This window comes from Parus major, chromosome 14 (genome assembly GCF_001522545.3).
Source record: "Parus major isolate Abel chromosome 14, Parus_major1.1, whole genome shotgun sequence".
Classification (NCBI taxonomy): Eukaryota; Metazoa; Chordata; class Aves; order Passeriformes; family Paridae; genus Parus; species Parus major.
The window spans coordinates 14,896,819-14,923,413 of record NC_031783.1 but is presented as its reverse complement, the minus strand read 5'-3'; the positions used below and the strand labels follow the sequence as shown (position 1 = coordinate 14,923,413).

Genomic DNA, 26,595 nt, shown 5'->3' with positions numbered 1-26,595 from the left:
CCCACACCTTCCTCCTCCCCTGCCACCCCACACCTTCCTCCTCCCCTGCCATCCCACACCTTCCTCCTCCCCTGCCCACCCCAACCAGCTCATCCTGGCTCTTGACTTTGTGCTGTTTCCCTCTCCCTGTGCCCTTCTAGAACCACATCCTTGCCAAATCCCCTGATTTCACTCCATTTCACCCTTTTGATCAGAGGAAAACACCTGCCAGGAAAAGGACCAAGTAACCTCCTTCTACAGGCACTATCTGCTGCACACTCCCATTTTTTTTTGACCATTAGCTTGTTTTCAGAAGTTCTTTAATCAAAAATCTTAAAAGTCAACTCAAAAATCTTCATCAAAATCAGCATCATGGTGTTGCCACAACAGTGTCTGGCACACAACTGGCTCCCCAGGCCCTCTGGAATTTTTCTTTTTGCTCACTTCCAATGATTTACTCTAACAATAGCCCACACAATGGCAATTTTTATGCATTTAAGCTCCCAGTCACCATGATCAAGTCATTGCCCCAGGCATTACCGTGTCTCACTATTCCAGACTAACAGATGTGTTAATTGGGACAGGATTAATAACTGAATGATGTCAAGCATGGAAGCTTTCCCTAGGGACTGACTGGGGGCTGCATCATTGCAGACTGCAGGCATTTCTGGGGCAAAGCAGAAAAATAAACCTAAATCGTGATTTTGAGACTGTGCTGGTGCAAAAACCTCCTTAAATATTGTTTTGCAGTGAATGTTGGACTTGTGTTTAGAGTAGGATAAGCTCTGAGCAAAGGGCATCACAAGAGTCAGCTCACACAGAAGGGATGTTTATGGCTCTGGTATCCTAGCTGGCTAAATTTTAATTACTTAAATGAAAAATAAGCTTCAGATGGCAAGGAATAGAAAAGTGGGACTGGACTTCTGAAAGAAATTTGCCACATCTATAAAAATTTAATTTAAAAGCCACTCAAGCTTGAGGTGCCCAGGATGAGCTGCAAGGCTTGGAAAGTGTCAGTCTGAGGTGCAAGAGCAGAATTTAGCAGAGCTCTTTGGCACCAAGGCAGGTGCCAGGCAGACCCAACTCCTGCTCCCTGGTGAATGCAGCACCCAGCCACGCTGCCAGAACAAGGGCTCCTTTATGGCAGTGCCAGCAGCCAGCCCCAGCTCCTCCTCGGAGCATCTGACACCCTGTGGCTCCCCAGCATTGTCTGACCCATTTCTGGGGACAAATCTGCCCATTGAGCATCCCGGGAATCAGATAAGGAGCAGCTGTGCTGGGAACAGAGCTGCCCATTGAGCTGGGGCCAGGCCAGGCTGGGAGCTGTGTCCCCAGCCAGCGTGGGGCAGGTTGGGGAGTGGATGAGCAGCTTTCCCTGCCAGGTTTCGGTGGCCAGGGAAACATTTCCTGCAGCGGGCATGCCGTGATCAGGCAGCGTGGAGCCCTTCCCTCTGCACATGGAGTCTGCAGCTGCCCACAGGCTCCTTCACTGGAGCAAGGAGCAATCAGGGAATCAGAGAATCGTGGTGTGATTCAGGTTGGAAGGGACCTTAAAGCTCATCCAGTCCCCCCACGAGCAGGGACACCTTCCACCAGAACAGGCTGTTCCTGTTCAACCTGGCTTTGAAGGCTCCCCCCAACCAAATCCCACCACACCTCAGTCCCTCGGTGGCAGCGAGTTCCTGAGCTGATTATTCACCGTGTAAAAGCAACAAAGTGTTTTTTTGGCTGGCTGAGGGTGCATTCTCACTATTTATAAATAGCTGGGTGGTGCTCAGGAAACTACTGAGGGATGAGACAGGAGGGAAATGTGACTCTCCCGAGATCCCACCCGCAGCACAGCGTCCCCTCCCCGGGAAGGGAAGGTCTCACCTTTGGTGTGCTCCTCCGTGGGGGTCACCCCCAGCTTCTTGAAGTACTCGTCTGTCTCGGGGTCCACCACCAGGAGCCTGGCTTCGCTGTCCCTGGATTTGATGTGGGACACCACCTCCGAGTGCCGCAGGCCCTCCACGTTTATCCCGTTCACCTGCAGAAGCGCGGCATCAGAACCCCAAGCTGCGCCCAGAGGGGCTGCTCCTGGCTCCCAGAGCCCCCTCTCTCCCTAAGGAGTGGGATTTGCCTTTTATCATTCCTCTTGGGATGATAGGAAGGCTACAGGTGTTTTCCTTCCCTGTCCAGCCAGCCACAGCCTCCTGGAACCCCCCAGAGCATCCTCCGTGTTCCCTCACGCCTCTGCCCACATCCCAAACTCATCCCCGGGGAATCACAGACCCCAAGGCTCCCACCAACCCCCTGCCTGTGTCAAACCCAGCCTTCCCCTTGGAAGGTGTCCTGTGGTGCCATCCTTCATCCCTCTGCCGTGGAAAAGGGTGGATTTTTGTGTCCCTGATGGGCGAGTCCCTGTGCCTGGTGCACGGATTCATCTCTCCCTGCTCTGCCTACAGGGAATGTGATCCTGGCTCCCGATTGTTCCCCTCGGTGAGGGGACAATGGTGACTCAGGACATTGTTCAGAGGCAATGAATCACCCTTTGTCCCACCGGGAAGGGCTCCCCTGCACCACCCGGTGCTGTCCTCATCCAAAGGGACCCTGAGCTCCAAACTCCGGGATCCCCTTTGGGGGGAACCAGGCTCTTCCTGCTCCTCAGGGCTGGGATGAAAAGAAACCCCTCGCAGGTTCTGCACCTCCTTCCAGGTGCTGCCAGCTCACAGCCCTGCTCCATCCCTGTCCTGTCACTCCAGCTCACCCCAACCCACACCCAGGGCATGGCTGAGCCCAGGGCTGCTCTCCCCCCACCCTGGCACAGGCCTGGGGGGCATCAAATATTTATCCCAGCCCCAAAGAGCAGGCAGGGAGGGGATCGGGTTTCTGAGCTCGCCAGCTCACCCCGAGCTGCTTTGTGTGTGCCAGGCCCTGGGCCAAGCCCATAAATAAATAACTCGACCCCTGGATGTGACACCACCCAGCCACTGCCACCCGTGCCCCGTGCCCGGCCCCGGCCCCACGCTGCTCCCAGCATTAAACTTTCAGCTGCTGGGAAGAGGCAGCAGCTCCCACTGCCTGGAGAACAATTATTCATGGGCCTGGAAAGCAGGAGAGTGCTCTGCTCTGGGATTTTCCCAGCTCACACTCTTCCAGGGCTGCAAATCCCACTCCTGCTCTGAGCCGGGAGCGAGGGCCACGGCTCGGTCCCTATGGGGTGGTTTTGGGGTTCAACCTCCCGGGGAACAGCCCAAGCAGGGGATATCCATGTGCTCCCACAGGGAAAGGGGTGATGGCAGCTGGCTGCTGGCTCAGTCCCTGCCTGTCCCTCTGCCCTGACAGGCAGCTCTGCATGGGGAACCTCCTTCTCCAGGAAAAACACAACCCTCAAGCCAAAGAGAGCGCAATTCCCAGCCCCATCCCAACTTTTTGGCCCCATCTTGGACAGAAAGTGTTGTCCAGCACCTGGTAACCAGCAAGATGCCCCCAAGAACACTTCCCCCCCACCTTTCATAATTTTCTGTCTTAAAATCTCTGCAAAGACTCTTCCCCTATTTTTCCCAAGCATTCCCTGGCAGGGCATCAGCTCAGCAGGGCAGCACCAACCTGGCCTTACACCCACAGGTGTAACCTGTGGTACCCCCCTGGTGCCAGCCAGAGCCAGCACAGCACCTTGGGCACAGGGGTGGCCTTGGCAGTGCTGGGGGAACGCTGGACTCACTAGTGTTGGAGGACATTTCCAGACTAAACAATGCCAAGTTTCTCCTGTGTGATTCTACCCAGACTCCAGAGCTCACAAACACCCACTCGGCAGGAGAGGAAAGAGCACAAAGCCAGAGCAGCCCCATCAGGCCTCCGAATTAGAGGAATACAGGGGGGATCAGATGGGAAAGGTGAGGGGCTGGGGGTTGTTTTGGCTTCCCCAGGGTCCCAGCCCTGCTGCTGTGCCCCCGTTACCTCCACCAGGCGGTCCTGGGGCCGCAGCCCCGCCCGGGAAGCCGGCGAGTCGGGATCCACCGAGCGGATGAACTGCCCCGGCCGGGATTTCTCGCTGTGCAGGTTGAAGCCGTAGCCATTGGGGCCTTTCTTCAGGTGGCAGAGACGTGGGCACAGCTCCTTCTGTCCGTTCAAATCCTGGTTCATGGAGGAGAGGGTGGGGAACACGAGGCACGGGGGTTAATTGTTGGCTTTGGGGTGGCTCTCGGGCAGATGTGACCGTAAATAAAGCCCCGAGGAAGCGCCGTATCTGCCCCCCGTCCTCGGCGTGGGGACGGGTTGACAAATGGATTTCCTCTCATTGAGTCTATTTTCGAAACCCAATTGTCCAAAACCACTCCAGAAAAATGAAAACAAAACAAAAAATGCATTTCCTTCACCAGGAGTGGCTCAGATTCATCCACCCACAGGCTGGGACCCCCCCGCCAAGCCCCAGCCCCGGGCAGGGAGGAACCAAGGCCCAGTTGTGCTTTGCCCAGGCTCACCCAGACCTGGGATTAACCTCAGGCAGGTATTTAAGGCAGTGCCACACCCTTGGTGACACGGGCATCACCCACTGGTGCCATCCCCTCCCAGCGAGGATGATGAACATCCAAGAGCTCCCTGCAGCTCGGGAAGGCTGAGCTTGGCAGGATGAACAGCACAGGGGCACGTGAGGAGTTGAGTGCTTCCCCTCATGCCATGGAAAATGCTTTAAGGCTCCTTGGGGCAGCCAGGGAGCGACAAATCCCGGTTTTCTCCAGGTTTTCAGGACCCACTGCACTCCCTGGGATGCTGATCCTGCCAGCAGCTCTCGTGCCAGGCGGCTCCAGCTTGGCACCTCGGAGATTCAGGGTGTTCATTTTCACCCACAGCTTAAGGAAAACATCCCCCCTGGATGAGTTTTACCCTTCCCTTGGCAGGAGCACCACTGCTCCCTGCCTGCCCACAGAGAGGATTTGTCTGGGATCACATTCCCAGGGAAATCTCTTACAGCCTTCCCCTCCAAATTAAAAATCCAGGCAGCAATTTCCTCCTCCTTCCTCTCTTGGCCGAAAGGCACCACGAAACACCAAACCTCCCAACTCCTTCAGCCCCTCACAGAGGGATTTTACAGAGGACAACAAAATGGGGACACACAGAGGGATCACCACTGGGGATCCCTGTGCTGGGGGATGGAATTTGCACAGAATTCCAGGGATCCTTGTGCTGGGGGATGGAATTTGAATCAGATAGAATAGATGAATTCTATAGATGAATTCATAGAATTCCAGATGGGTTGGAACCTTAAAAACCTCCCTGTTCCAGTCCCCTGCCATGGCAGGGACAACTCCCACTGCCCCAGGCTGCTCCAAGCTCCATCTAACCTGGCTTTGGACACTTCCAGGGATCCAGGGGCAGCCACAGCTGCTCTGGGCAATTTTGGCTGTGGCTGCAGAGCCCAGGGGGGACAGACAGGGATCAGGTCTCAGCACCAGCCTGACCAGCCCAATCCCAGCTTCAAGGAAGAAACAGGGAAGCAAAATGCTTTACACACAGACTGGTTCAGGTGGGAAGGAACCACTGAAGGTCAAGCAGAATTCCCCAGAGCCCATCACTCAGGATTGTGTCTCCTCTGGCACAGGAGGGGCACCTTAACCACCAAATCCCTCAAAAGCTGCTCACACACAAGGGTCACCACCAGCAGTGCCCATCACAGGCATCGGGGCCCACTCAAAACTGCTGCACACTTCTCCTGAATTTTAGAGATCCCCTTAGCAAATGGGATTTTTATTAAAAACCAGCTCATGGTGTTGACATCTCAATTCCAGATTCTGTTCTTAAAGGGAAAAAAAAGTGATCAGTGAACAACCCAAACCAGGATGGGGCTGCCAAGCCTCTCCTCTACCTGCTGTGCACACCCAGGGCAGCCCTGCACCCCCATCCTCTCCCTCTGCACTTTTTATTTGGATTTAACCCTGCTGCACTTTTCCCATGGCCCCGGAGCAGACGGTTCACCCTATCTGCAAACATTTCCAGCCTGCCTTGGAGTTCTTCAAAACTGAACAAAACAGGAAATGATTCAACCGGCCCAGGAGGGTCGGACTCGCGTGACCTTAAAGGACACACGGGGCTCTGTGTGACAGGACAAGGGGAGCACGTCTGGGGTCACCAAAATGCATCTGGGATCACCAAAATCCATCTGGGATCACCTCTTTGGGTTTAAAAAGGACCTTTCAAAACCCTTTTCCTCCTGGCTCCATTTTTCCAGGCTCAGAGCTCCTGCAGCAGTGGGAGAAATCACTGAGAACCACCCAAAAATCTGTGCTGGAGGTGCAGCGTGGGGATCCCCTGGGGACACAGGGTCAGTCCCTCCTCCTCCTCCTCCTCCTCCTCCTCCTCCTCCTCCTCCAGGGCATCCCCTGGGATCAGCAGTGAAATCAAATTACTCACTGCACAAACCAGACAGGGAAAAGCTTTGCTGCAGGATCCCTTTGGCTGTGAGGGCGCTGACTTGTGCCATGACCTACGTGGGCTTGGGCTGCTTTCACTGCACAATCTTGAACTCAAGGCCCTCAACTGGAATGAACTCAAGACATTTATTTTTAAATATATGCATATAAAAAAAAAATAATCCCAATCCAGCATCTGTTCTAGGCAAAAATCCTCGGGGAAAACTGCTTATCCTCCCGCAGAGATGATCCAGGGCTTTTGCTGGGCTCTTAAACCTCCCAGCTAACGCAATCCTTGGCTGCTGGAAAAAACAGGTCTTGGAGCTGAGCTCTGCAAAGCCCCTGTCTGGGATTAAGCTGAGGCTGCCACTCCCCTGGCTCCCCCCAAAAACCAGAGCCGCTGCCTCTCCTGCCAGCTCCGCTCGTTATTTTCTTTTTGAGCCATGCCAGCGTTTCCCTGGTTGTGTTCTGGGAAGATATTTCCTAAGCTCCCGGGGGAATTTGGCCTTTGTGAAACCCAAGCCGTGCCACAGAAACGTTCCCTGGAACAGCAGAAGTTATCTGGGCTTCCCAGGAGCTGCCTGCAGAAGCGCTCCGGAGGAGGCTGCGCCGCCTCTCACACGCCAAGAGCCTGGAAACCACTTTGGATTAAGTTACATTCACGTGGATGCTGTAAAGCAACAAAATTCAACTCTTTTTTTTTTTGTCTTAAAAAGCCAAAAGTTGCCCACACACACCAAAGTAAAAATTTTGCAAAATGAAGCTTTTTTTTTTTTGCTTTTTTTTTTCCCCCAGGAATCCAGGCACTGATTTTATGAGCTGGATTAAGCAGGGCACGCTCCATCCCTGTCTGTACCATCCCCAGGAATGTCTGTGCAGATAATAAATGCTGCCTGGACCATTAATTGCACCCTGGAGCTGCAGCTTGGGGCAAACCAGCAGCATTTTCCAAGGAAAAAGGTTTCGGAAGTGCAGCTCAAGCTGGTCCATTTAAAAATGCACAAACAAGACATTAAATAACAATGAAATGCTTTCAGTAAAATTAAAAAAAAAAACCTGATTGGGTGTTGCCAGCTCTCACAATCTCATGGCAACTCTTTGCAGCATCTGATTTTTTATTTCCCTTAGAGTTTCCAGCGCTGCTGATGGGAACTGGGGTCCCTCAGGGACACCCTTTGGTTCATGGGGGTCACCTGGGGTCACCCTGTGGCTCATTGGGGTGTTCCAGAGACAGGGCTGAGCTCCCTGGGGCTCCCCAGAGATGCCCCTTGGCCCATGGGGTGTCCCAGCACTGGCTCTGGGTCACCCAATGCAGGTCCCTGCAGTGACCAGGGCCCTTCCCATTGCCCACAGCTGGGGCTGCTGCCACAGATGGCACCAGCTCTGATTAACCAGCGGTTTCCACACCATTAATTAGCAGGTGGAAGCGTCCATGAAAGCAGAACCCACTCCCAGAAGCATCAAAAGGAACCAAACTCCCCTCCTGGGTTTTGGGGTGCAGCAGAGCAGCCCCAGAGCTCTGTTATCCAGCCAAACCCACCTGCCCCTACTAAAGCCCCAGCTCAACAGCACGAGGCCACTGGTGCCAGAGACCCTCCTGCTGTCACTGCTGCCCCAGCCCAGGACAGGGATGTCCCCTGCTCCCCACAGGAGTGTCCCAAAGAACACTGACTCACAAAACCAACCTGCACCTTCACACCACCTCCCAGCCTGACCCTGAGCAGGAACAGGGATAAAAAAAGGGCATTTCAAAACCAGCCCAGAAAGCTTCAGGAACACCCACGGCCTCTCCATACCCAGGACTGTCCCCAGCCCCTCTGCCCCACAAACTCCTGCCCACCATGGGCCAAAGCGCCCTGACAGCCACGGTGTAGGGCTTTATTCCAGGAATAAAACACCCCTGCCAGCGTGGACACCGGTTCTCCTGGTCCTTCAGGAGAAGAGGAGGAGGAGGAGGAGGAGGAGGGAGAGGAGCACACAGACACAGAGCTTCTCTAGAGGCCATCGGTACCATCTGCCCTGGCATCCCGGTGGCTCCCGGCTCAACGCGGCTCCTGCAGCGCCCGATGGCACCAGGCTCACCCCAAACCTCCTCCCAGGCTGATGGCAAGGGCAGGGTGTCCCAGGGGTGTCCCAGGGGTGTCCCAGGGGGTGTCCCAGGGGGTGTCCCACGATGGGAGCAGGAGCTCCAGCCCCTCTCGTGCCCTGGAATGGGGATTTGCTGGAGCTCCACCAAGCTCATCTCCTGGGTGTGCTGCTCATAATCACCGGAGGGATCAGGGCTCGGCCCTAATCGCCTCAGTCCTGCCTGGGACCACCTCACCCTGCTCCAAACAGCAGCCCAGCCCCCCCTGCCCACCCCAGGGCTTTGCCAAACAGGCTCCAGTCACCCCTGCTGGGAATTGCTGGATGCACTCCAGGCTCCGGATCACCCACGACAGGTCAAACCTTTCCATCCCTGCTTGGCAGAGCTGGAGAAAACCCAGGCAGGAGCATTCCTGCCTAATTTGCATTGTTAACATACTTCAAGTCAGCTTGTCATGGTGTTTCCTCTCCTTTCCCATGTGGTTTCTGTCAGAAAATGGCTCCTGTGCACCCTCCAAAACAAACCTCAGAGGCAGAACCCACCAGGGCTAGGGGACACCACGCTCCTGTCCTGCCCTGGGGACACCCTGGGACATGGAGATGTCCTGAGGGGACAGAGAACACTGCTCACAGCCTTGGGGTCCATTCTCACTGTTGTGCCCCCAGCTGGGATTTCTCCAGCCCCTGCACACAGCAGGGGATGCAGGGGAGGGGATGCACAGCCACCTTCAGGGTTGTGCAGCAGAAATGCAGGATCCTGACCCAAATCCAAACCTCAGCAGGGAGAGGAGCGAGGGGCAACAGTGGGAACCTGGAAAGAGCCAAGGAGGGGCAGGAAAGGGGCCCAGGGGCCACTGCACCACCAGAACAAGGGACCCATTTACACCCCCTGCCAGGGCACCCTCCCTTGGCACTACTGGTTATACTGGGAGCTGAGCCGAGCCTCGGGCAAGCTTTAATTGCCACTATTATTACCACAGCTTTGTTGGAAGCTCAAAGGCTGCTGCCTGTGCACGGATTTAGGGATGCGCTTAACTTTAAGCAGATTTTTGTCACCGCTCCGGAAAGGGGAGTGGTGAAACCTCGCTGTCTTCCACGCTGCAGAGAGGAGGAAGGCTGGGAGAAGCTGGAGCCCTCAGCAGTGCCCACAGCCCCGCTTGCTATGAGAAGCAGGAGGCTTTGGGATGGTGCCCGGGCTGGAGCGGGATCGCTGTGCCAGGATCCTTCCCCTTCCCCCAGAAATGACTCAAATTTTCCCATTAAAGCAGCACCAGAACGGGGGCTGTTGTAGCCCTGCACCCCCCAGGGCCAGGGGACCTCGGTGACACTTGGAGGGGGGGACAGCAAATGCCAAAGGAGCCTCCAAACCCACCCGGAGAGTGGGACTGCACCGTGGGGAGGACACGGCAGCTCTCCCCCCTTCCCCAGGGCTGGAAAAGCAGAGCAAGGATGTTCCCGGGGGCTTCCCAAGCCCTGGCTGGTGCTCAGCTCCACGCTGGGATGCTGCAGCCCCCTGCACACCGCTGGGAGGGCTCGGGGCTCACTGCCCCCCTCCCTGCTGGCCGCACTCCCCTGCCCCATCCCCGGCTGGAGGCAGCCAGCGCCCGCTCCAGCTCCAGATCTTGGTGAAATGCTATAAATAACAGAGGGGGAAGGGATTCGGGGCTGCTGGGACGCCAGCCCCACCAAACACAAGCAGATGTTCCTCCAGAGCTGGGACTGGGCAGGAAAGCGGCGGCTCCAGCATCCAGAGATCCCCCCCAGGCAGATTCCATCAGCCAGGAATAAATCCTTGGGCAGGAACAGCAAACTCCAATTCCCACCCGCCCCGTCCCGAGGTGTTGCAGCTCAATGGGCAAAAGAGGAAAAGCCTCACATCCCTCCTCCAACACAGACCTGACAGCCCAGAGCCACTCAGTGAACGCTCCTTCCTCCCAACACCTCCTGCATCCACAGCTCAGCAGGACAAAATCCCAGATGTTCTCAGTCACTGCCAAGTGCCCCTGGTTGTCCCTACCCAGGATAAAAGGATGGGCTCAAAAGCAGCTGAGCTGCCACCAAAAGGCTTCTGGCAGAGGCTGTGATCAGCCTAAAATCAGCAAAAGTTTTAAGCTACCTTAAAACCCCCCAGGAGGAGAGCGGGGTGCTGCAGGCTCCTGATGGTGACAGCACAAACTGTGCCTCCCCTCGGTGTCACAGCCCCTTGTCACAGCCCCTTGTCACCTGCCTGCCCCCAACCCTGTCCTGGGCTGCTGTAGCTTATTGAAATCTCTTGCATTACTCAAATTACTCCAATTATTTAAATTGCTCCATCTGGGTTAGAGTGCTAGAAGCACTAAAAAAATAAATCAGTATTTATTTTAAAGGCAGCAGACACTGAGGTTTGTGCTGTTCCCCCAGCACCCCCTGCCAAGCTGGGGGGCTGCACCAGCACACACCCAGTGCCCTTTGGATGCATCCCTCCCTCCCTCTGGATGCATCCCACCACTTTCTCTGCCAGCAGGCAGCACAAAGGCAGCGGGTGAGGATGGCAGTGAGTGATTCCAATTAGCAATGGAACACATCCAGCCACGGCTCCTCGGTAGGACCCACGGCCAAGCTGCAGCTGATAGGGTAATTTGGATATTTCTGGGATTTTTCTGATGACAGTCCCTGTGAGGAGGAGGATCAGCCAATGCCATGGAAAACCTGGACCTGCAGCACAGCTCCCTCCAGCCCTGGAGGGGAAGGATGATGCCCAGAGTGATGCCCTCAGCAGGGTCCTGCTGGCCCCAGGGACACTCATCCTGAGCCCTGCAGCCCTTTTGGACACAGCTGAGGTGCCAGGGTGGTGTAAAAGTAATCACAAAAGATTAACGAGGCCCTTCACCATCCCATGGCACCACGGCAGCAGCAAGAAGAGGTTTGTACCTTCCCCGTGCCCTGCACAGAAGTGTCCAGCTCATCCCCAAGCCTGCTCCTTGCCAGCTGCTGTGGGATGCAGAGCAGTGCCAGCACCCTGCACATAACAACCAGAGAGGGTTGTTATCCCAAAAAAAGTGCCAGGCAGGAGAAAACAAGAGCAGGAAGGATGTGGAGGGTGGGGAGGCCGCTGGAGGTGCAGGCCGTGGGATGGCACCGCTCCCACCCCGGCACCGGGAAAAGCACTTCCCACCAGGGCTTCACCTCCAGCAAAGCTCCTGCCAAGGAAATGGGAGCTCGACCTCCTCCACGGCTGCCCCGAGGTGCGGGGTAAGCCGGGATTTGCCCCTCTCCGACATCCCCGTGGCATTACAGAAATCCCCGGGCACAAAGGGGCCTCTCAGGATGGGCAGCACCAGGCCGCGGCCTGCTCGGCTCCCCCGGGGACAGGCCAGGCCAGGGTCCCCCACGGGCTGTGGGGACACCAGCTCCGTCCAGCCCCTCCAGCTGATCCCCCCAGCCCTTCCCTGGCAGCCCCACAGCGGGGGAATTTCTCAGCCACAAGAAGCAGCATTTTTCCCCTGTTTGCTGGCGTTGGAGCAGACTCAGACAGCGAAGGCACCCACGCTCTCCCCCCGGGCAGGGCTGGAGCCAGCAACAGCAGCACAGGCTTGGCTGGAGCAGGGAGCAGCTGGCCCGGCCAGGGAGAGAGGGAGGGAGGATGGAGGAGAGCGAAACCGCCACGTGCACGTGTTTTCATGGAGAGAGAGGCAACTTTTCCAGCAGGATCTGCCAAGGCAACGCACAGCCGGGATACTGGAGAGCTCCTCTGCTCCACAGGGATCAGCTCCAGGATGATGTGGGGCAGCAGTGTGGGTCCTGGCAGGCTGGGATTTGTCCAAGAGGAGAAACATGGAATCTCCATTCTGGCTTGAAAAGGGATCTCAGCAGATCCAGAGGGATCTGTTTTCCGCTGAGTGGGAGGGAAAAGAGCATCGGTCACTGAGCATGGCTGGAGCTGCTGGAACAGGGGAAAAGTCCTTCCCACACCACCATGAACCCCCAGGCGAGAGGAGGGATTGCTCTGGACAATGGGAAGGCAGAGTGAGACACTGGGAATAAACTTCCCCAAGCCCACAGCGTTCCCTCCCTCCACAGGGGCTCGTGTCCCACTGTCCCACCCCAAACCAGAGAGCTGCCACCCCCAAAGCACATCCCAAACGGAGCCTCCTGCACAGGGCAGAGCCCTGGGCACGGCTCCCACGCCAGCTCAGCATCGCTTCCAGCCGGGGCCGTGCCGGAGCCGGGCACCTCCAGGCTCTGCCCAGCCGCCCTTCGGCCTCCCCAGCCGCTTTTGGAAGCCAAGCCTTGAGCAATCACCAAACATTGGTTGAAGCTGGCCCCATTCCTTGCCTTCAGTGACCCCGGGTCAGCAGCTGGAATCCAGTCCTGCAGCTTTGCGCTCCCACGGCGCTCGCCTGGCAGCGCGGCCTCGGAAAAGCCCGGAGGTGGAGGGGGCTCTGTGATGCACCAGGCACTGCAGGGAGCACCTCCCAGCCCCGAGAGCACCCCGGGACAGGGAGAGGTCTTGGGAAAGGAAAGGTATTTTCCCAAGGACTGAGGCTGCTCAGGCTCTGCGCTCCTGCTTTTCCCCGTGCCAGGGCTGTGGGGCCGGGGTCACCAGGACAGGACCAAACCCCAGAGCCCAGCAGGGCCAGCACCAACTGCTCAAACCCACCAGGACCTGCCCTGAGAGATTTTAGGGACAGAGGGCAACCCCAGTGCCCTGCAGAAAGCCAGCTGTCAGTCAAGGCATCTCATCCAGAATGGGGACTGTTCTGAAAAGCCAGCCAGGACACAAATCCTGCTCCCCTCCACGAGCCCCCAAACCCCCACCCCAGAGGAGCTCATGGGTGCTACACCCAGCCTTGCAGAGCCAAATAAAACACACAGGGTGGGAAGGAAGGCACAAGCCATCCTGCTGCCCCTTTGGGGCTGGTTTTCTCCTCCTGCTCTGCCACCCAGCCCACCTGGGAGCGAGGGGTGCGCTGGACACAGGGCAGGGGGACAGATCTGCACCCCCAGCCCGGCCCCTGCCCAGGAAGGGGGAGAACAGGCGCTGCTCTGTGAGTGCTGGGCCCAGGGAAGTTCAATAGTTTACTCCCAATATTTGTCTTGGCCGGGCAGCCCAGCTCGCTGGAGGAAATGGGGCAGGGGGAGGGCTCCAAACATCCTCTGCATTCCTTGTAACGAGAGCAAAGCCAGCGCCGGGGCACCCGCGCTCGGGGTCACCCAATGTGAGGCCTTTTGTGTTTAGAAATCCTGCAATAAAACATCCAGGGGTGCAATTTTCCAGAAAGCAGCAGTGGGCTGAGAAGCCTCAGCCCCAGCCCCCAGCTTGACATGTAAACTACTCTCTTCTCCCAAAAAGCCCCAAGTCACAGCTTCTGCACAAAATCTGCTGACCTGGGCACAGCACCCAAAGCCTCCAGTTCTGCTGGGGTTCCTCTTGACCTCCCCCTCCAAAACTCAACCCTGCTGTCACTGCCCCCGTTGCACAACGCTGGCACCAGCTCCATCCCATCACACTGCTGGGAAACACGGGATCAAAGCGAGACCTGGCGCAACCAGGGACCATCGGGGCTCCTTGTGGAGCTCCAAAAATGACGTTTTTTAAACCAAGCTCCTGAAAAACGAGGGGTTCACAGACGATGCCCCTTGCCAGGGAGCTGGGTTTATCTCCAGATGAGCAGGCTGGGGCAGATAAAGGGGCTGGGGTGGCCCTCGGAGCCCCGGGCAGTCGGACACGGCAGGATCTCCCGCGATAACCCCGGAGCCAGCGCCGGCTGCTCCTGCTGATAAACCCGGGCTCAAGGGGGTGACAGTGCCAGTCCTGGGGCTCTGGGCACGCTGCCATCCGTGCCTCTGGTGAGGGGAACACAGAGCCCTGAGAAAGAGGGAACAGCCCCAGAATGGTGCTCACAAAACCAAAAGAGGGATTTGGGTGCCCAGCACAACCCTCCAGCTGCTCCAAGGGGACTTTTATCCCCACATTCCAGGACGATCCAGGGTCTCCCACATCCCCGTGGCTCAGCCCCCCGAGGCCAGTGCAGCCCAGCTGCCAGACAAGAGCAGGGAACTCTTCCAGGCTAAGCAGCTACTCACCCGCTTAGAACTAATTAGGGCTTGTCTTAATTAAATCCTGCTAACCATGAACAACCCCAAGGCCAGAATTAGCTGATTTACCTGGGATGGCCTCTGGCTGCTGCTCTGGTAGGAAGGAGCCAGCCCTGTGCTGGACACAGTGAGGCAGGAGCTGCCAGGGATTGGGAAGAGTCGCTGGAGACCTTCCCCAGGGCACAGCATCGGTCCCCAGGGAGTGCCAGCTCAGCCAGGTGGCAGGGCCACATTCCCAAGGGTGGGAGCTCAGCCTGGCAAGGCTGGAGCAGAGGGATTAGCCCTCACACCACCTTTAGTGCTGCTCACATCTTTAACGGGATTAGTCGCTGTAATTCCATGAGAGGGTTTAATCACACAACACCCCTGGGAGCAGCAGGGCTGGGGAGGCAGCGACCCTGCTCCCAGCAGATGGGGATGGAGAGGCCCAGGAATACATTTGGACACCCACTCCTTCCTCCAGCATCCTGGTACAGCCCAGTGCCAGGCTGGAGACCCTCCTAAGGGAAAGACCCACAGCCAGGCAGTCCCAGTTGGGCAGCCTGGAGAAGCTCCAGGGAGAGCTCAGAGCCCCTTCCAGGGTCTAAAGGGGCTCCAGGAGAGCTGGAGAGAGACAGGGGACAAGGGATGGACAGACAGGACACAGGGAATGGCTCCCACTGCCAGAGGCAGGGCTGGATGGGATATTGAGGAGGAATTATTCCCTGGCAGGGTGGGAGGCCCTGGCACAGGGTGCTCAGAGCAGCTGTGGGTGCCCCTGGATCCCTGGCAGTGCCCAAGGCTGGGCTGGACAGGGTTTGGAGCAGTCTGGGACAGTGGGAGGTGTCCCATGGCAGGGGGTGTATTAACTGACCTGCCCCTTCCAACCCAACCCATTCCAGAATTCTCTGCCCACTGAGCAGCCTCTCACACTTTCACAGCACTACCTGCAGGGAATTGTCTCTTTCTCCCCTTCCCAGTGCTCATAAAACTACTAAAATTTGGCTTTCACAGGCTCACCACTAACAAACACCTCACACCAGCTTATTGTACCTGGAAACAAACTCCTACAAAGCTTTAGTGGGAAAAGAGAGACACTGAGCCAACAAAATCCAGCTCCGAGTCTGGATGTGGTCTGAACGTGCACAGCAATGGAACCAAAACACATTCAAGAGTCCAGGCAAAATGTAATGAAATTAAATTACAATATGGATCTTGCCAGAAAGAATTATGTCAACAACTTGAGGTTCAATTCCTTATTTATAGAGACCTGTGGATCTGGAGAAAGCCTCTACTGATTACAAGTTTAACTTTTGCTCTCTCATATCCCAGCCTGGAGTCTCCCACCAGCAGTGCCTGTAAAATCTCCATATCCAGAGACAGAAAGGACTGGGAGACAAAAATCAGCTCAGAACAGAGCTTCACTTGCACCCTGAGCTCTTTTAGAGTGCTGGGTACATCATTCCACCACAGCCTCGGTCCCCCAGACTGGCAGGAATGAGCAGCACAGAAGTGATGCCTCATTGTCAGGGCTGTGAGCACTCAAGGAATGGTGCTTTAAGGGTTAAAATGAGCTGTTCAGAACCTCTCTTGCACTAGTCAGATGGATCTGGGAGCCTTGGCTCCCTCCAGCCTGGGAATTCACACTGGAAGGCAGCAGCACTGGCACCTTTGCTCCACATTTCCATTGCCCACAACTCCAGCACCTCCAGCCAGGTGGGAGCAGGTCCATGTGCAGGGGGTGGCAGGAGGAGCTGGGACCTCCCCACAGCCACAGCAGCACCCGAGGCACCAGCAGCTCCAGATCCAACCCCTGGCCATGACTGATCCATGCCCAGCAGCACTGGGACAGCCCTGGGTAAAGAGCTGGGAACGTTCCCTTCCCCACAACCCACTCAGGTGTCAGGAATAAACAGAGAATCCAAAAAAAACCCCAAAAAAACAAAACAAACAAAAAAACCACCCAAAACCCAATATTGTTTTAAGGTTTCCTCTGCCATGTCAAGCCCACGAGCCCGAGCAGGCTGGAGCAGCTCCAAGGGATGGAGCAGAGGCACAGCAGAGGCTCTGTGCAGCTGCCAGGGCACACGCAGAAGGCCCCAACGCTGCCAGAAGATTTTTAATTTATTCTAAACCATTTAATAGTTCTGCTATTGAACAGAACCATCGGCAGCTGGCTGGGAGCCCACTAGTGAGCGGGGCTGGGTTTGAAGGAAAGCTGCTGGAGCCCATCCCTGAGAGCCGAGGGGGCTGGGGAGAGCTGCACTTCCAGCAGCTCCCACTGAAGATCAGCTGCCCAATCCTTCTGAGGGAAAGTTTTTGATTCCTCGAGGATGCAGGAGGGATCAGCCCCGGCTGGACCACCCGCAGCACCCCCGGGTGTCGGCAGCCCTGCAGGCTCCGGGCTGGGGGGTCCCGGGGTGACCCCACTGTCCCCCCGCAGGACCGGCAGCCCCTCGGGAGCGTGTGGCTCCGGGAACAAAAGCTCTTGGCAGGGCAGGGCTCCTCCCGATGCTAATCTGCCTCTCGCCTCCCTCCCGCTTTGTGTTTCACTAAAAATACCGCGGCGGAGGAAGTTTGTGCCGCGGGGTGGATGCTCTCCTCCCCGGGAGGGGCTTCCTGCGCTGCCCCGGCACCAAAATAGCCCCCGGGCCCGACAGGGCCAGCCTGGAGCCGGGGGACCCCCACCCTGTCCCCCCAGCCCAGGACACAGCCCCGGTCCATACAAAGGAAGCTCTGGGCACCCGAAGCCCAGTCCCGCAGCCCGGGGAGGATGCGGGATCCCGGCGCTCACCCTGCCGGGATCCTTCACCTTTCCCGTCCGGAACGGGGAGCGTTTCCAGCGGGATTTGGCTCAGTTCCCTGCCAGCACCTCCTCCGAGTGTTGTGGCGATGATGCCCAGCACACGCAGCTCAAGCAGAGCTGCACAAACCCCGCTGGCAGCCCCAACCCGCAGCAGAAAGCGGCGAGAGAAGGGAACGGGGCCGATGCACAAGGGCCGGGCAGCCGGGGCTGTGTGGGGCACGGAGCCGGGGCTGCCCCACTCCCAGCCTGGGGATCCGCAGGGATTTGGGATGTGGAGCCTCTGCAGCAGCACAAACACCCAAAATCATCGCGGCACCCGTGAGTGGTGTGGATGGGAAGGGAGCTCCAGGTTGATCGCGTTCGGACACCTTGCATCACCCCAGGTTGCTCCAAGCACTGTCCATCCCGGCCCTGGACACTCCCAGGGATGAGGATTTGCATCTCCACGTGCTCCAGCCTCCATTCCCGAGGTGCGGAGCTGGAGCTGCTCCAGAGCCCACCCCCAGCCCGGTGACACGCGATGCCACAGCCCGGCGACATCAATAATGCAGCGGGGTCAGCAGCGTCCCCACCGCTCCGCCCGACTGCTGCCGTGCTCTGGGATTGAAGCAGCGATCCCAAAAGCGAGGCACCCCCGTGCCACGCCTGCCTGAGCTCCCACAGAACGCACACCCCACGGGGGGGACCGTGGCAAGGCCTTTGGGGGCTGGCAGAGGCTCTGCAGGCACCTTCCCTTCCTCATCCATCCCACGTCCTCATGCAGGAGCAGCCCTCGGGGCAGCTCCACTGTTGGCTTTGCAAAGCGGGTTTTTTGAAGTAGAAATGGCCAGAGCTCCCAGGGTGGCACATCCCTGCTGCCCCCACAAACACGGCTTCCCCTCGGCTCTGCCCTCTCACACCCACAGCATCCCCAAAAACAGCTGCTGTGGGAAGGGCAGGGAATGCCCCAGGACACAGCCACAGCTCCTGGGGCTCTGTGCCCGAGGGTTTCCCCAAACCCCTCCCTGCACAGCAGGAACCTCACCCAGGCTGTGCCAGGGCTGAGCTTTGCCATCTTTCCCATCGCCCTCTCCCACAGATCTGAGCCCGCCGCGGGGAGTGGAAGATGCTGCAGGGAAGTGCTTTAATTCAAACCATCCACTTATTTATTTTTTTTTAAATTGCATAATTGCTGCAGACATTTCTGCTCATGTTTGGTTTTATTACATCTTTGTGGTTATTCTACAAGCCCTAAATTTTGGGCCTCAACTGAGTTGGCAAAGCGCTCCAAAAACATCTGTCCTGAGTTACTCCCCTTGCAGCACCGTGGCAGAAGACATCACAACACAAGGGGTTTATTTGCAACAGAGAAAAGTTCTTACTCCTGACCCAAAGAGAAGGGTAAATATTGACTGCCTCGAGGTCAGCACTGACCCTACACCTGGTCCCAACAGGCGCCCAGCCCTTGTCCTGCAGAGAGCAGCACAGCTGTCCCCAGACACGCAGGAGGCTCAGGGGCTGCCACCACCCCCGTGTCACCCCAGGGACACCATCCTGCTGCCTCCTGTCCCTGCCAGCAGCGATCCTGAGGTGACACATCCCTCCCCAGCACAGGACAACCAACAACCAACCACTCATTCCCCCCATTTAAATTCCCAGACTCAACAGGTTTGAATCCAGCAGCTCCAAGACGTGGGTTTGTTCTCCAAAGGATAAACTTTGGAGAAGTTTAAGGTTGTAAAGGTCCCTTTGCACACCCATCCCCCACCAAACAGAGCATGAAGGAAGAGAATTGCATCACCCCCAATGCCTCTCTGGCTTTGCTGTTCTTGTTTCTCCTACAAACACACCTGGAGAAGGCAGCAAGTCCCAAGGACAGCTCTTATGGCCACAACGGGGTCCCAGTGCCAGCACATTCCTCCCAGTACCCAGCAGGAATGGGACAGCAGAGCCACAGCCCCTGCAGAGGTGCTGCCAGCCCTGGCCAGGACACCTGCCCACCACAGACACCTCTGGAACGAGCAGCAGCATCCAGGTGAGGTCCTGGCAGCCCTGCAGCCCTTTACACACCACCAGCCCAGGCGTTTCATTACAGCCACCCACGGCCCAAAGGCACCTCTGCAATTGGAGCAGCTCACACCAGCTCCCAGAGCAGCCCCTGCCACGCTGGGACCCCCCAAACCCCCACCTCTGCACCTGCCAGGAGTGCTGGAGCCCAGCAGGGCAGAGCCAAAGCCCTGGGGACACAGGAAACAGCTTGGAAAGCCACCAGAACCTCCTGGGGACAGGGGAGCACCTGGGATGGAGGACACAGACCCTGCCAGGGGACAGAGTGGGACAAACCTCCCCAGCCCAGCAGACATGGGCACAATTCTGTGGGACAGGGCAAGGCAGCCCTGGCTCCCTGTGCCACCACAGCCACACAGGGCACGAGTCCCTGGGGCGCTGGGGACAGCAGAGCTGTGACAGCCACAGCTGCTGGCTGCCAGCCCTGCCGACCTGCTCCCCGGGCAGGATTTTAAATACGTGCTGAATTATTCATGGCATCACCGAGGTTCCTGGAGCACGAGGTGCTGGCCACCAGGTCCCTGCCGGGGTGCACGGTGACCTCCCCACCCATGGCAGCTCTGGGGGGGTCACCCCTGCTGGGAAATAAATCTGGGGCAGCACTGGGGGGTGGCAGGGCTGTGCCCACCCTCCCTGCTCCATCACAAGCCGCCAGGTTTCTCTCATCGTTTTGTTTCAGTTGCTCGTCTCTTCAGGCTGCCCTGAGCAAGCCCGGCCTCAAATCCAGGAAAACTCCAGCTTTTCTATAAACAAACGCTGCTCACAAAAATGCAGCTCCCTGGGAGCAGCCCCGAGCATCGGCCCCAGTTCCCACAGGTCTGCAGGGGGGAAGGAGCTGCCTTCTCTCCTTCACTGAGCACCTCCAGGAAAGCTCAGAAAAGCCCTAAATCTGGTTGGGGACAAACCTCTGGGTGTATCCCAGCTGTCACAGCCCCACTGCAGCAGCAGCAATCTCCCAAACCCCCCCCACACTCGGGAGCTGCACATTCCAGTGTCTGTGACCTGCTGGATTAGGCTCGAGCTGCCCCATGTCACAGGGTTGGGGGGCTGGGCAGGGCAGAAATCGGGGTCCACCACATCTTATTCACCATGCCCTGGCCTCCTGCTGCTTTGGGAGCCAGCGAGAGGGACACACCACCCGGGCCAAGAGCCTGGAGCAGGTTTTAGCACCTTGAATTAAGCAGGATGGCAAGGCACAGGACATCAGGTCCTGCTGCTCCAGCCACCCCTGCCCTCACCCCAGAGTCACACACGGCTCTGGCACGGTGAAGTGACCTTGGCCAGGACAGCTGGCAGTGCCCAGCTCTCCCCAGAGCTGCTGAGGCAGGAACAAAGCACCCCGACGTGCTCAGCAGCCCATCCCCATCCCCACGAGGGGGGAATCACCCCTGGAGCCAGTTCCCCTTGGGCAGCCCTGTCTCCAGCACTGAACAGCCAGGAAAAGCCCCTTGGAGGGGAACTCTCCTCCCCAGTCCCAGCTCTGCTCTCCCTGTCCCACCCTCTCCTTGGAGGAGCCAAAGGCCGGAAAGGACCGTGCTGTTCCTGGCCTGACTTCCCGTCAGCTCCTGCCGCTGGATCCCGACCAGCACACGGAACAGCACCAGAGGAAATTCCCCGTGTGGAAATCCACCCTCTCCTGGGAATGGCTCCTCTCCCACCCAGCTCCAGCCCCCCGGGGAACACGGCCACCATCACCCTCACACAGGTGAGATTCAGACCTCCACAGACCTTCCAGCAGCTTCCAACCGGGCAATAAATACAGGAGAATAAAATACTGCCTCCAAGCCTGCCCCAGCGAAGGAGGATCCTTCTGTGCAAGATTCCAAACAGCTCCAGAGGGAAGGACCAGAGCTGAGCCCCCTTCTCCTGCCTCACACCAGCATCGCCCCTTCTCTGCACAGGGGGGTTTCTGCACCAGGGGCTCCTGAGGACACAACGCTCTCCCAACTTTCCTGTGGATGGACTCCTGGCAGCCCAGGGGCCACTTCTGGGCCAGCACTCAGCCACCACCCCCATTCCGAGGGGACAGAGAGCGACCTGGCACTGCAGCCCCTGCAGGGCCCCCAGGGACGAGGAGGAGAAGGAGGAGGAGGAGGAGGAGGAGGAGGAGGGATGCCCACAGCAGCTCCATTCTGAAGAAGCTGATGAGCAGCACAGAGCAGCGAGCACAGGAGAGGAGGAACACGGATGGGAGGGGACAGATGGCCGTGGAGCAGGGCCAGAGTGCCTGGCTTGGCCACACACCACCCACACAGCTCCTGCCACGTTCCCACCTGCGGCAGGGGCAGCCCGGAGCCAGCCCCGCTATCAGCCCAGCACAAGCCTGCGCCGTCTCCTCCAGCCCCGGCAGCCATGGAAACTGGACGGTTTCCACCCCAAATTCCTTCCCCTTTGGAAAGGAGTTTACCAATAAAAGGCACTTAGTGCCGAATCACAGTCCAGACCCAGGCTGCTTAAAGAGAGCCAATTTCCTTCCTATTTCAGCAAAAAGCTGCGAACACGTTCGCTCCAGATGTTCCCTCCCTCCTGCAAATAATGGAGGGAGAGCAGCTCATTCATGAGCTCCAGCTTGGCCACAGCCCTGCTCTGGGACCCAGCCTGGGACCTCGGCTGAGGCACCGTGGGGTCACTCAGGACTGAGAACCCCCCCAGCAGCTCAGGAGACCCTCGGGGGCACCGCAGGGGAGGGAATGCACAGCTGGGGAGGAGAGAGAGATTCCAGAGGGCAGCTTGGGACACCTGGGGTCCCCAAACTGACAGTCACACACACACACAAGGTTTTTCTCTGCTGGGACAAGCTGTGCTGGAAGAGGAAGGAGCCACCAGGAGGTTCCACCCGCTCTGCCCTCACCTTCCTGCTGCCGTGCGAGGAGAAGCTGTGGGAATGCCTCTGGAGGCCGCCCCCGCTCAGATCCAGCTGCGGTTTCCAAACCTCGCCGTTGTCGCTGGGCAGGCCCTTGGCAGAGCCCAGCAGGATCCCGTTGTGCACCATGTCCTCGGTGCAGGTGAGCCTCAGGCTGCACAGGTACTCGTCCGTCTCCTTGTCCACCACCAGCAAGCGCGTCTCCGTCTCCACGGCCTTGATGCGCTGCACGACCTGGGAATGACAGGGACAGCTCAGGGGACGCTCGGGGGTGGCAGGAGCTGCGCCCAGGCAGGGCCATCAGTTCCCCCACGGCTCTGCAGCTCTGCTCTGGGTAAAGGTTTATGCTGCCAGCTAAGGGTGATGGGGTAGAAAGGGCAAGAACGCAGCTTTGGGAGATCCCTGGGTCACAGCCACACAGCAGCTCTGCCCACACCATCTGGGATCACCACCTGCTCAGTCAAGGGATTCCAGAGGCTGGCACTGCCCTCGAGCACCAGCAGCCCTCTGCCTGGCACTGTCCTGTGGAGCCCAGTCTGTCCCACCAAGCAAACACCTTCATTTCCTCAATCCAGCCTGTCCTTCCACAGCCAGGGCAGGGCACGAGCCAGGGGGCACAGGAAGGCTCCAAGCAGCAGTGTGGGCAGTCAGGGACTGTCCCCCACCACAGCATTGTGCAGGCTGGGGGTAGATTTAGGAAGGGAACAGCCCAATCCCTGCATCCACCCCCAGAGCTGCTGGGGACCAGCAGAGGTAAGGGAAGGCAGTGCTGGGAGCGGGAGATGAGCCCGTCCCTGGCAGGATCCAGCTCCAGGCAGGGCTGAATGGGGACATTGTCCGGCTGTGCCCGGCTCCTTTGCGGGGATCAGGGACTGGCAGAGGCTCTGACAGACACTGACGGTGGGGAGAGCCAGGAGGAGCTGATCCCACAGCCAGGCAGGGGTAAATCCCACCAGAGTGGGCTGGGATGGAAACGGGGATAATCCAGAACATCCACAAGGAAACCACCTCCAGACTCGCTGCTGGCAGCCACCAAGGGCACCTCCTCCCGGCACAGGCCTTCATCCCGAGGAGGAGGAGGGGTGGCATTGCTGGCAGCGCTGCTCAGCCACCATCCCCAGCCATGGGGTGGCCCTGAACACCCCTGATGTGCTGGGAACCCCCCCAAAAGCAGCCTGGGGCTCCTTGCAGGGCTCCTGCTCTGATCTAGGTCACAGTGGCCAGACACGCCAAGGTTAGAGCGACAAACGAGCCTAATACGCAATTAACCAGCGTTTATTTACTCCCTGCGAGCTCCACTCAAGGTCAACAGAGCCCGTATCTGCAAACAAGAAAAAAAAAACAGCCTGCAAGAAATGTACAGGCTGCAGACAGGGCTGAACTAAACCATCCACTGCAGTGATCCCACCCGTAACCAGCCTGGAGGGTGCTGATCCATCAGGCCCAGAAAATCCATCTGCTCCCCTTCAGATCCGTTTCCATCCAGCATCAGACAGTGCTGCTGACACCAGCGGTGCCCAGGCAGGGACACTTCTCCCAGAGGAGCCCTGGCAGCAGCAGCCAACGCACGGCAGCAAAGACACAGCCGGGGAAACGCGCTGGCCCTGCGGTGACATCCCCCAGACCCCGCGGTGTGGGTGCCCCAGGCAGCACGGGGGATCCCACAGGGGGGATCACAGGGGTCCCACAGACTGCAGAGGGTCCACAGAAGGGTCCAAAGGCGGCGTGGAGCAGAGCTGCGCTCACCCCATGGCCGAACCCCCCAACAGCCACAGCGAGAGCAGAGATGGAGCAAAGGTCCCACGAGTGCCAGGGCTGAGGCAGGCAGGGATGGATGGAGAGCGGCACAGAGCAGCCCCTCGCCGCTCCCCACGAGCAGGATGAGCAGGAGGGGCTGTGAGGAGCCCCCCAAGGCAGCAGGTCTCTCTGGGGACAGAGCAGAGAGGTGCAAGGAAAAGCAGCAGCCCCCGGGCAGGTCCTGCCCAGCACCGTACCCGCTTCCGAGCCATGCTCCCAGCCTCGAGTCCCGCAGGCTTCTGGAGACAGAGCAGCCTCTCCTGAGCATCTGGGACCTCCTCAGCACCCGACCCAGCCCCATGATTTCCGCAGCTCCACCCAAGCAGACTTTCACCCCTGGAGACGGCAGCGCCGGCCCGGCACAGCCGGAGGGGCCCTTCCACCCTTGCCAAACAACAGCCCAGGAAGGACTCACAGTGCCACGGGCAGCAGGTCCCGCAGAGGTGCCCGTGCCCTGCTCCATGCTGCCAGCCTCCACGGGCACCCGGAGGCTTTCCCTGCTCTGGGCACAGCAGCTGTGGCTCTGCCCGGTTCCGAAGAACCCAGGACGCATTTGAGACATGAAACGCCCCGAGAACGCGTTCTGCCTTCGCTCCTTGGGCAAGGCCAAGAAAAAAAACAGAGAACAAAGACAAAAATGCTGCCAGCTTGGGCTGGAAACACAGTTACACCCAAACAGAGGCCTTGTGTGCAGCGCTCAGACCTGATGCACACGGAGAAGTGTTGCGAGGAGCAGCACGAGGAAGGGCCACGGTGAGGCGGCTGCTCAAAGCCATGGTGTGAGCCACCAGGGCAGCGGCCCAGCCACAGCCCATCGCTGCTGGGGAGTTTCTGGGGAAGGAAGAGCTTCTCGTGGTATCGAGGCACGAAGAAGGGTGATCCCAGAGCAGGCAGGGCTGCTCCTGCTCCCACCACTTGCACTGTCACAGATCCCAGTGCCATGGCAGCCGGAGTGAGGCTCCTCGACACCCTGGATGGGACACCCTGTTCCAGTCACCGCAGGGAGCGAGTGCCAGGGCTCCATCCAGCTGCCAGCAGCACAAAAAAAAATAGGAAGAAAGAGAAATTTCCCCCTCCCATTTCACTTGACCTACTGGGAAGCCTCAGCATGTTTCAAAGACACAGCTGGCTCCGCTATCGCCCGTCCCCAGCAGCCCAGCGCCAGCAGGGAGCTCTGGTGGCTTCCAAGGCACCACAGGAACACAGCCCTCCTTCCTGCCCAGCCACATCAAAGATGGGGATCCTCCTTCAAGGGGTTTGAAATCACATTCAGGACAAACATCAACTTTCACACGGCTGGCTCAGAGCATCAAAACAAGCTCAGTTAGCCAGGAAACCCCACCAGGCTCAGAGTGGAGTCCACAGTGCTTTGTTGGAGCCACCTGGAAGGTTCAGCTTCACCTTCAGCACGGCAACATCCACGCCTGGGGGCGAGACCTGGGAACACACAGCCCCCCAAAACTCTGCAGGGTCGAGGCACATCCCAGCTCTGCCCCCATGCAGCGCTGGCAGCGGGGCTGAGCAGATGTTTTAAGTTACTGAAACACTAAATCCTGCAGAGCCCCACGAGGCAAGCTGTGCCCCTGCCAGGCTCCGAGTGTCCAGCAGGACTGGAGCAGCTTGACCCTCACTGCTTGTTTTTGTTGATTTTTTTTTTCCTCATTGCTTATTTCTTCCCCCTCTGCATTTCTTGGTTGTTGTTTTTTTTTAGACTAAATTGTTTGACAAATGCAAGTTTCAGTTTTACAAGCAGAAAATGCCACAGCCCAAAACAGCTTCTGTTGGGGAGCAGAGAAAACAGCACCCTTGGACCTGCCAGGGCTCCCCTCCGAGCCCTATCGCTCTCTGGCCAGCCCAACTGCTGAACATCTGCACAGCTTTATCTGGAGATTTTAAGGCATCTTCCTACACTCCGGGCTGCACAAGCAGGCGCAGCTCGCCCAACGCAGCCAAGAAAACCCACAGCAGAGCCGGAAATAAAGCCCGGGTCTCCCCATTCCTTTCCACCACAGATTGCATAACGCGGCAGAGCCCTGCCCAGCCCCACACACCTTCGGCTTTCCCACCTTGACACGACCGCAACCTCCTGCGCCCAGCAGCGCGACCCCGCACGGAGCTGCGGCTCCCGGGGCACGCAAAGCCCGGACCCGGCATCTCATGGAGGGAGCAGCCACCCCACCGCCGCACCCTCCGCCGCCGCCGGGCCGGGGATGCTCCGGCGGGGATATTTTGGGTTGAAAGCCCCGCTTTCGGGGCACGGCGGGGCGCTCAGCGCGGCGGTACCGTCCCCGCTGTCCCCGCTCCATCCCGCACCTGGTGATGCGTCTCCTGCTCCACGTTGAGCCCGTTCACCTCCACGACGCGGTCCCCGGCGCGCAGCCCCGCAGCCTCGGCGGGCGAGCCGGGCTCCACTTTGCGGATGAACTGGCCGCTCTTGCCCTTCTCGCCGTGCAGGTGGAAGCCGTAGCCGCTCTCCCCCTTGAGCATTCGGCACAGCCGCGGCTTCAGCTGGTCCTTGGCCATGGCCGGCGGCGGAGCGGCGGTGGCGGCGGAGCTGGGCGGGCGCGGGGCCG

General features: G+C 58.4%; 1 protein-coding gene across 3 annotated transcripts in view; it reads right to left on the bottom strand.

Moving 5' to 3' along the window:
* The window catches only part of SLC9A3R2 (SLC9A3 regulator 2), a 31,435-nt gene extending 4,846 nt beyond the window's left edge, over positions 1-26,589 (bottom strand). For 2 of the 3 annotated variants that reach the window (XM_015642972.2, XM_015642974.2), the window contains exons 1-4: positions 26,336-26,589; positions 22,214-22,459; positions 3,919-4,095; positions 1,852-2,005 (exon numbers count right to left, since the gene is read on the bottom strand). In XM_015642972.2, the coding sequence (XP_015498458.1) occupies positions 1,852-2,005; positions 3,919-4,095; positions 22,214-22,459; positions 26,336-26,545 (787 nt within the window). In that variant the 5' untranslated portion in view covers positions 26,546-26,589. Of the gene's footprint in view, positions 1-1,851; positions 2,006-3,918; positions 4,096-22,213; positions 22,460-24,219; positions 24,250-26,335 lie in introns of those variants that run through there. The other variant, XM_015642975.3, reaches the window with a different exon arrangement.
* Positions 26,590-26,595: the final 6 nt, after the last annotated feature.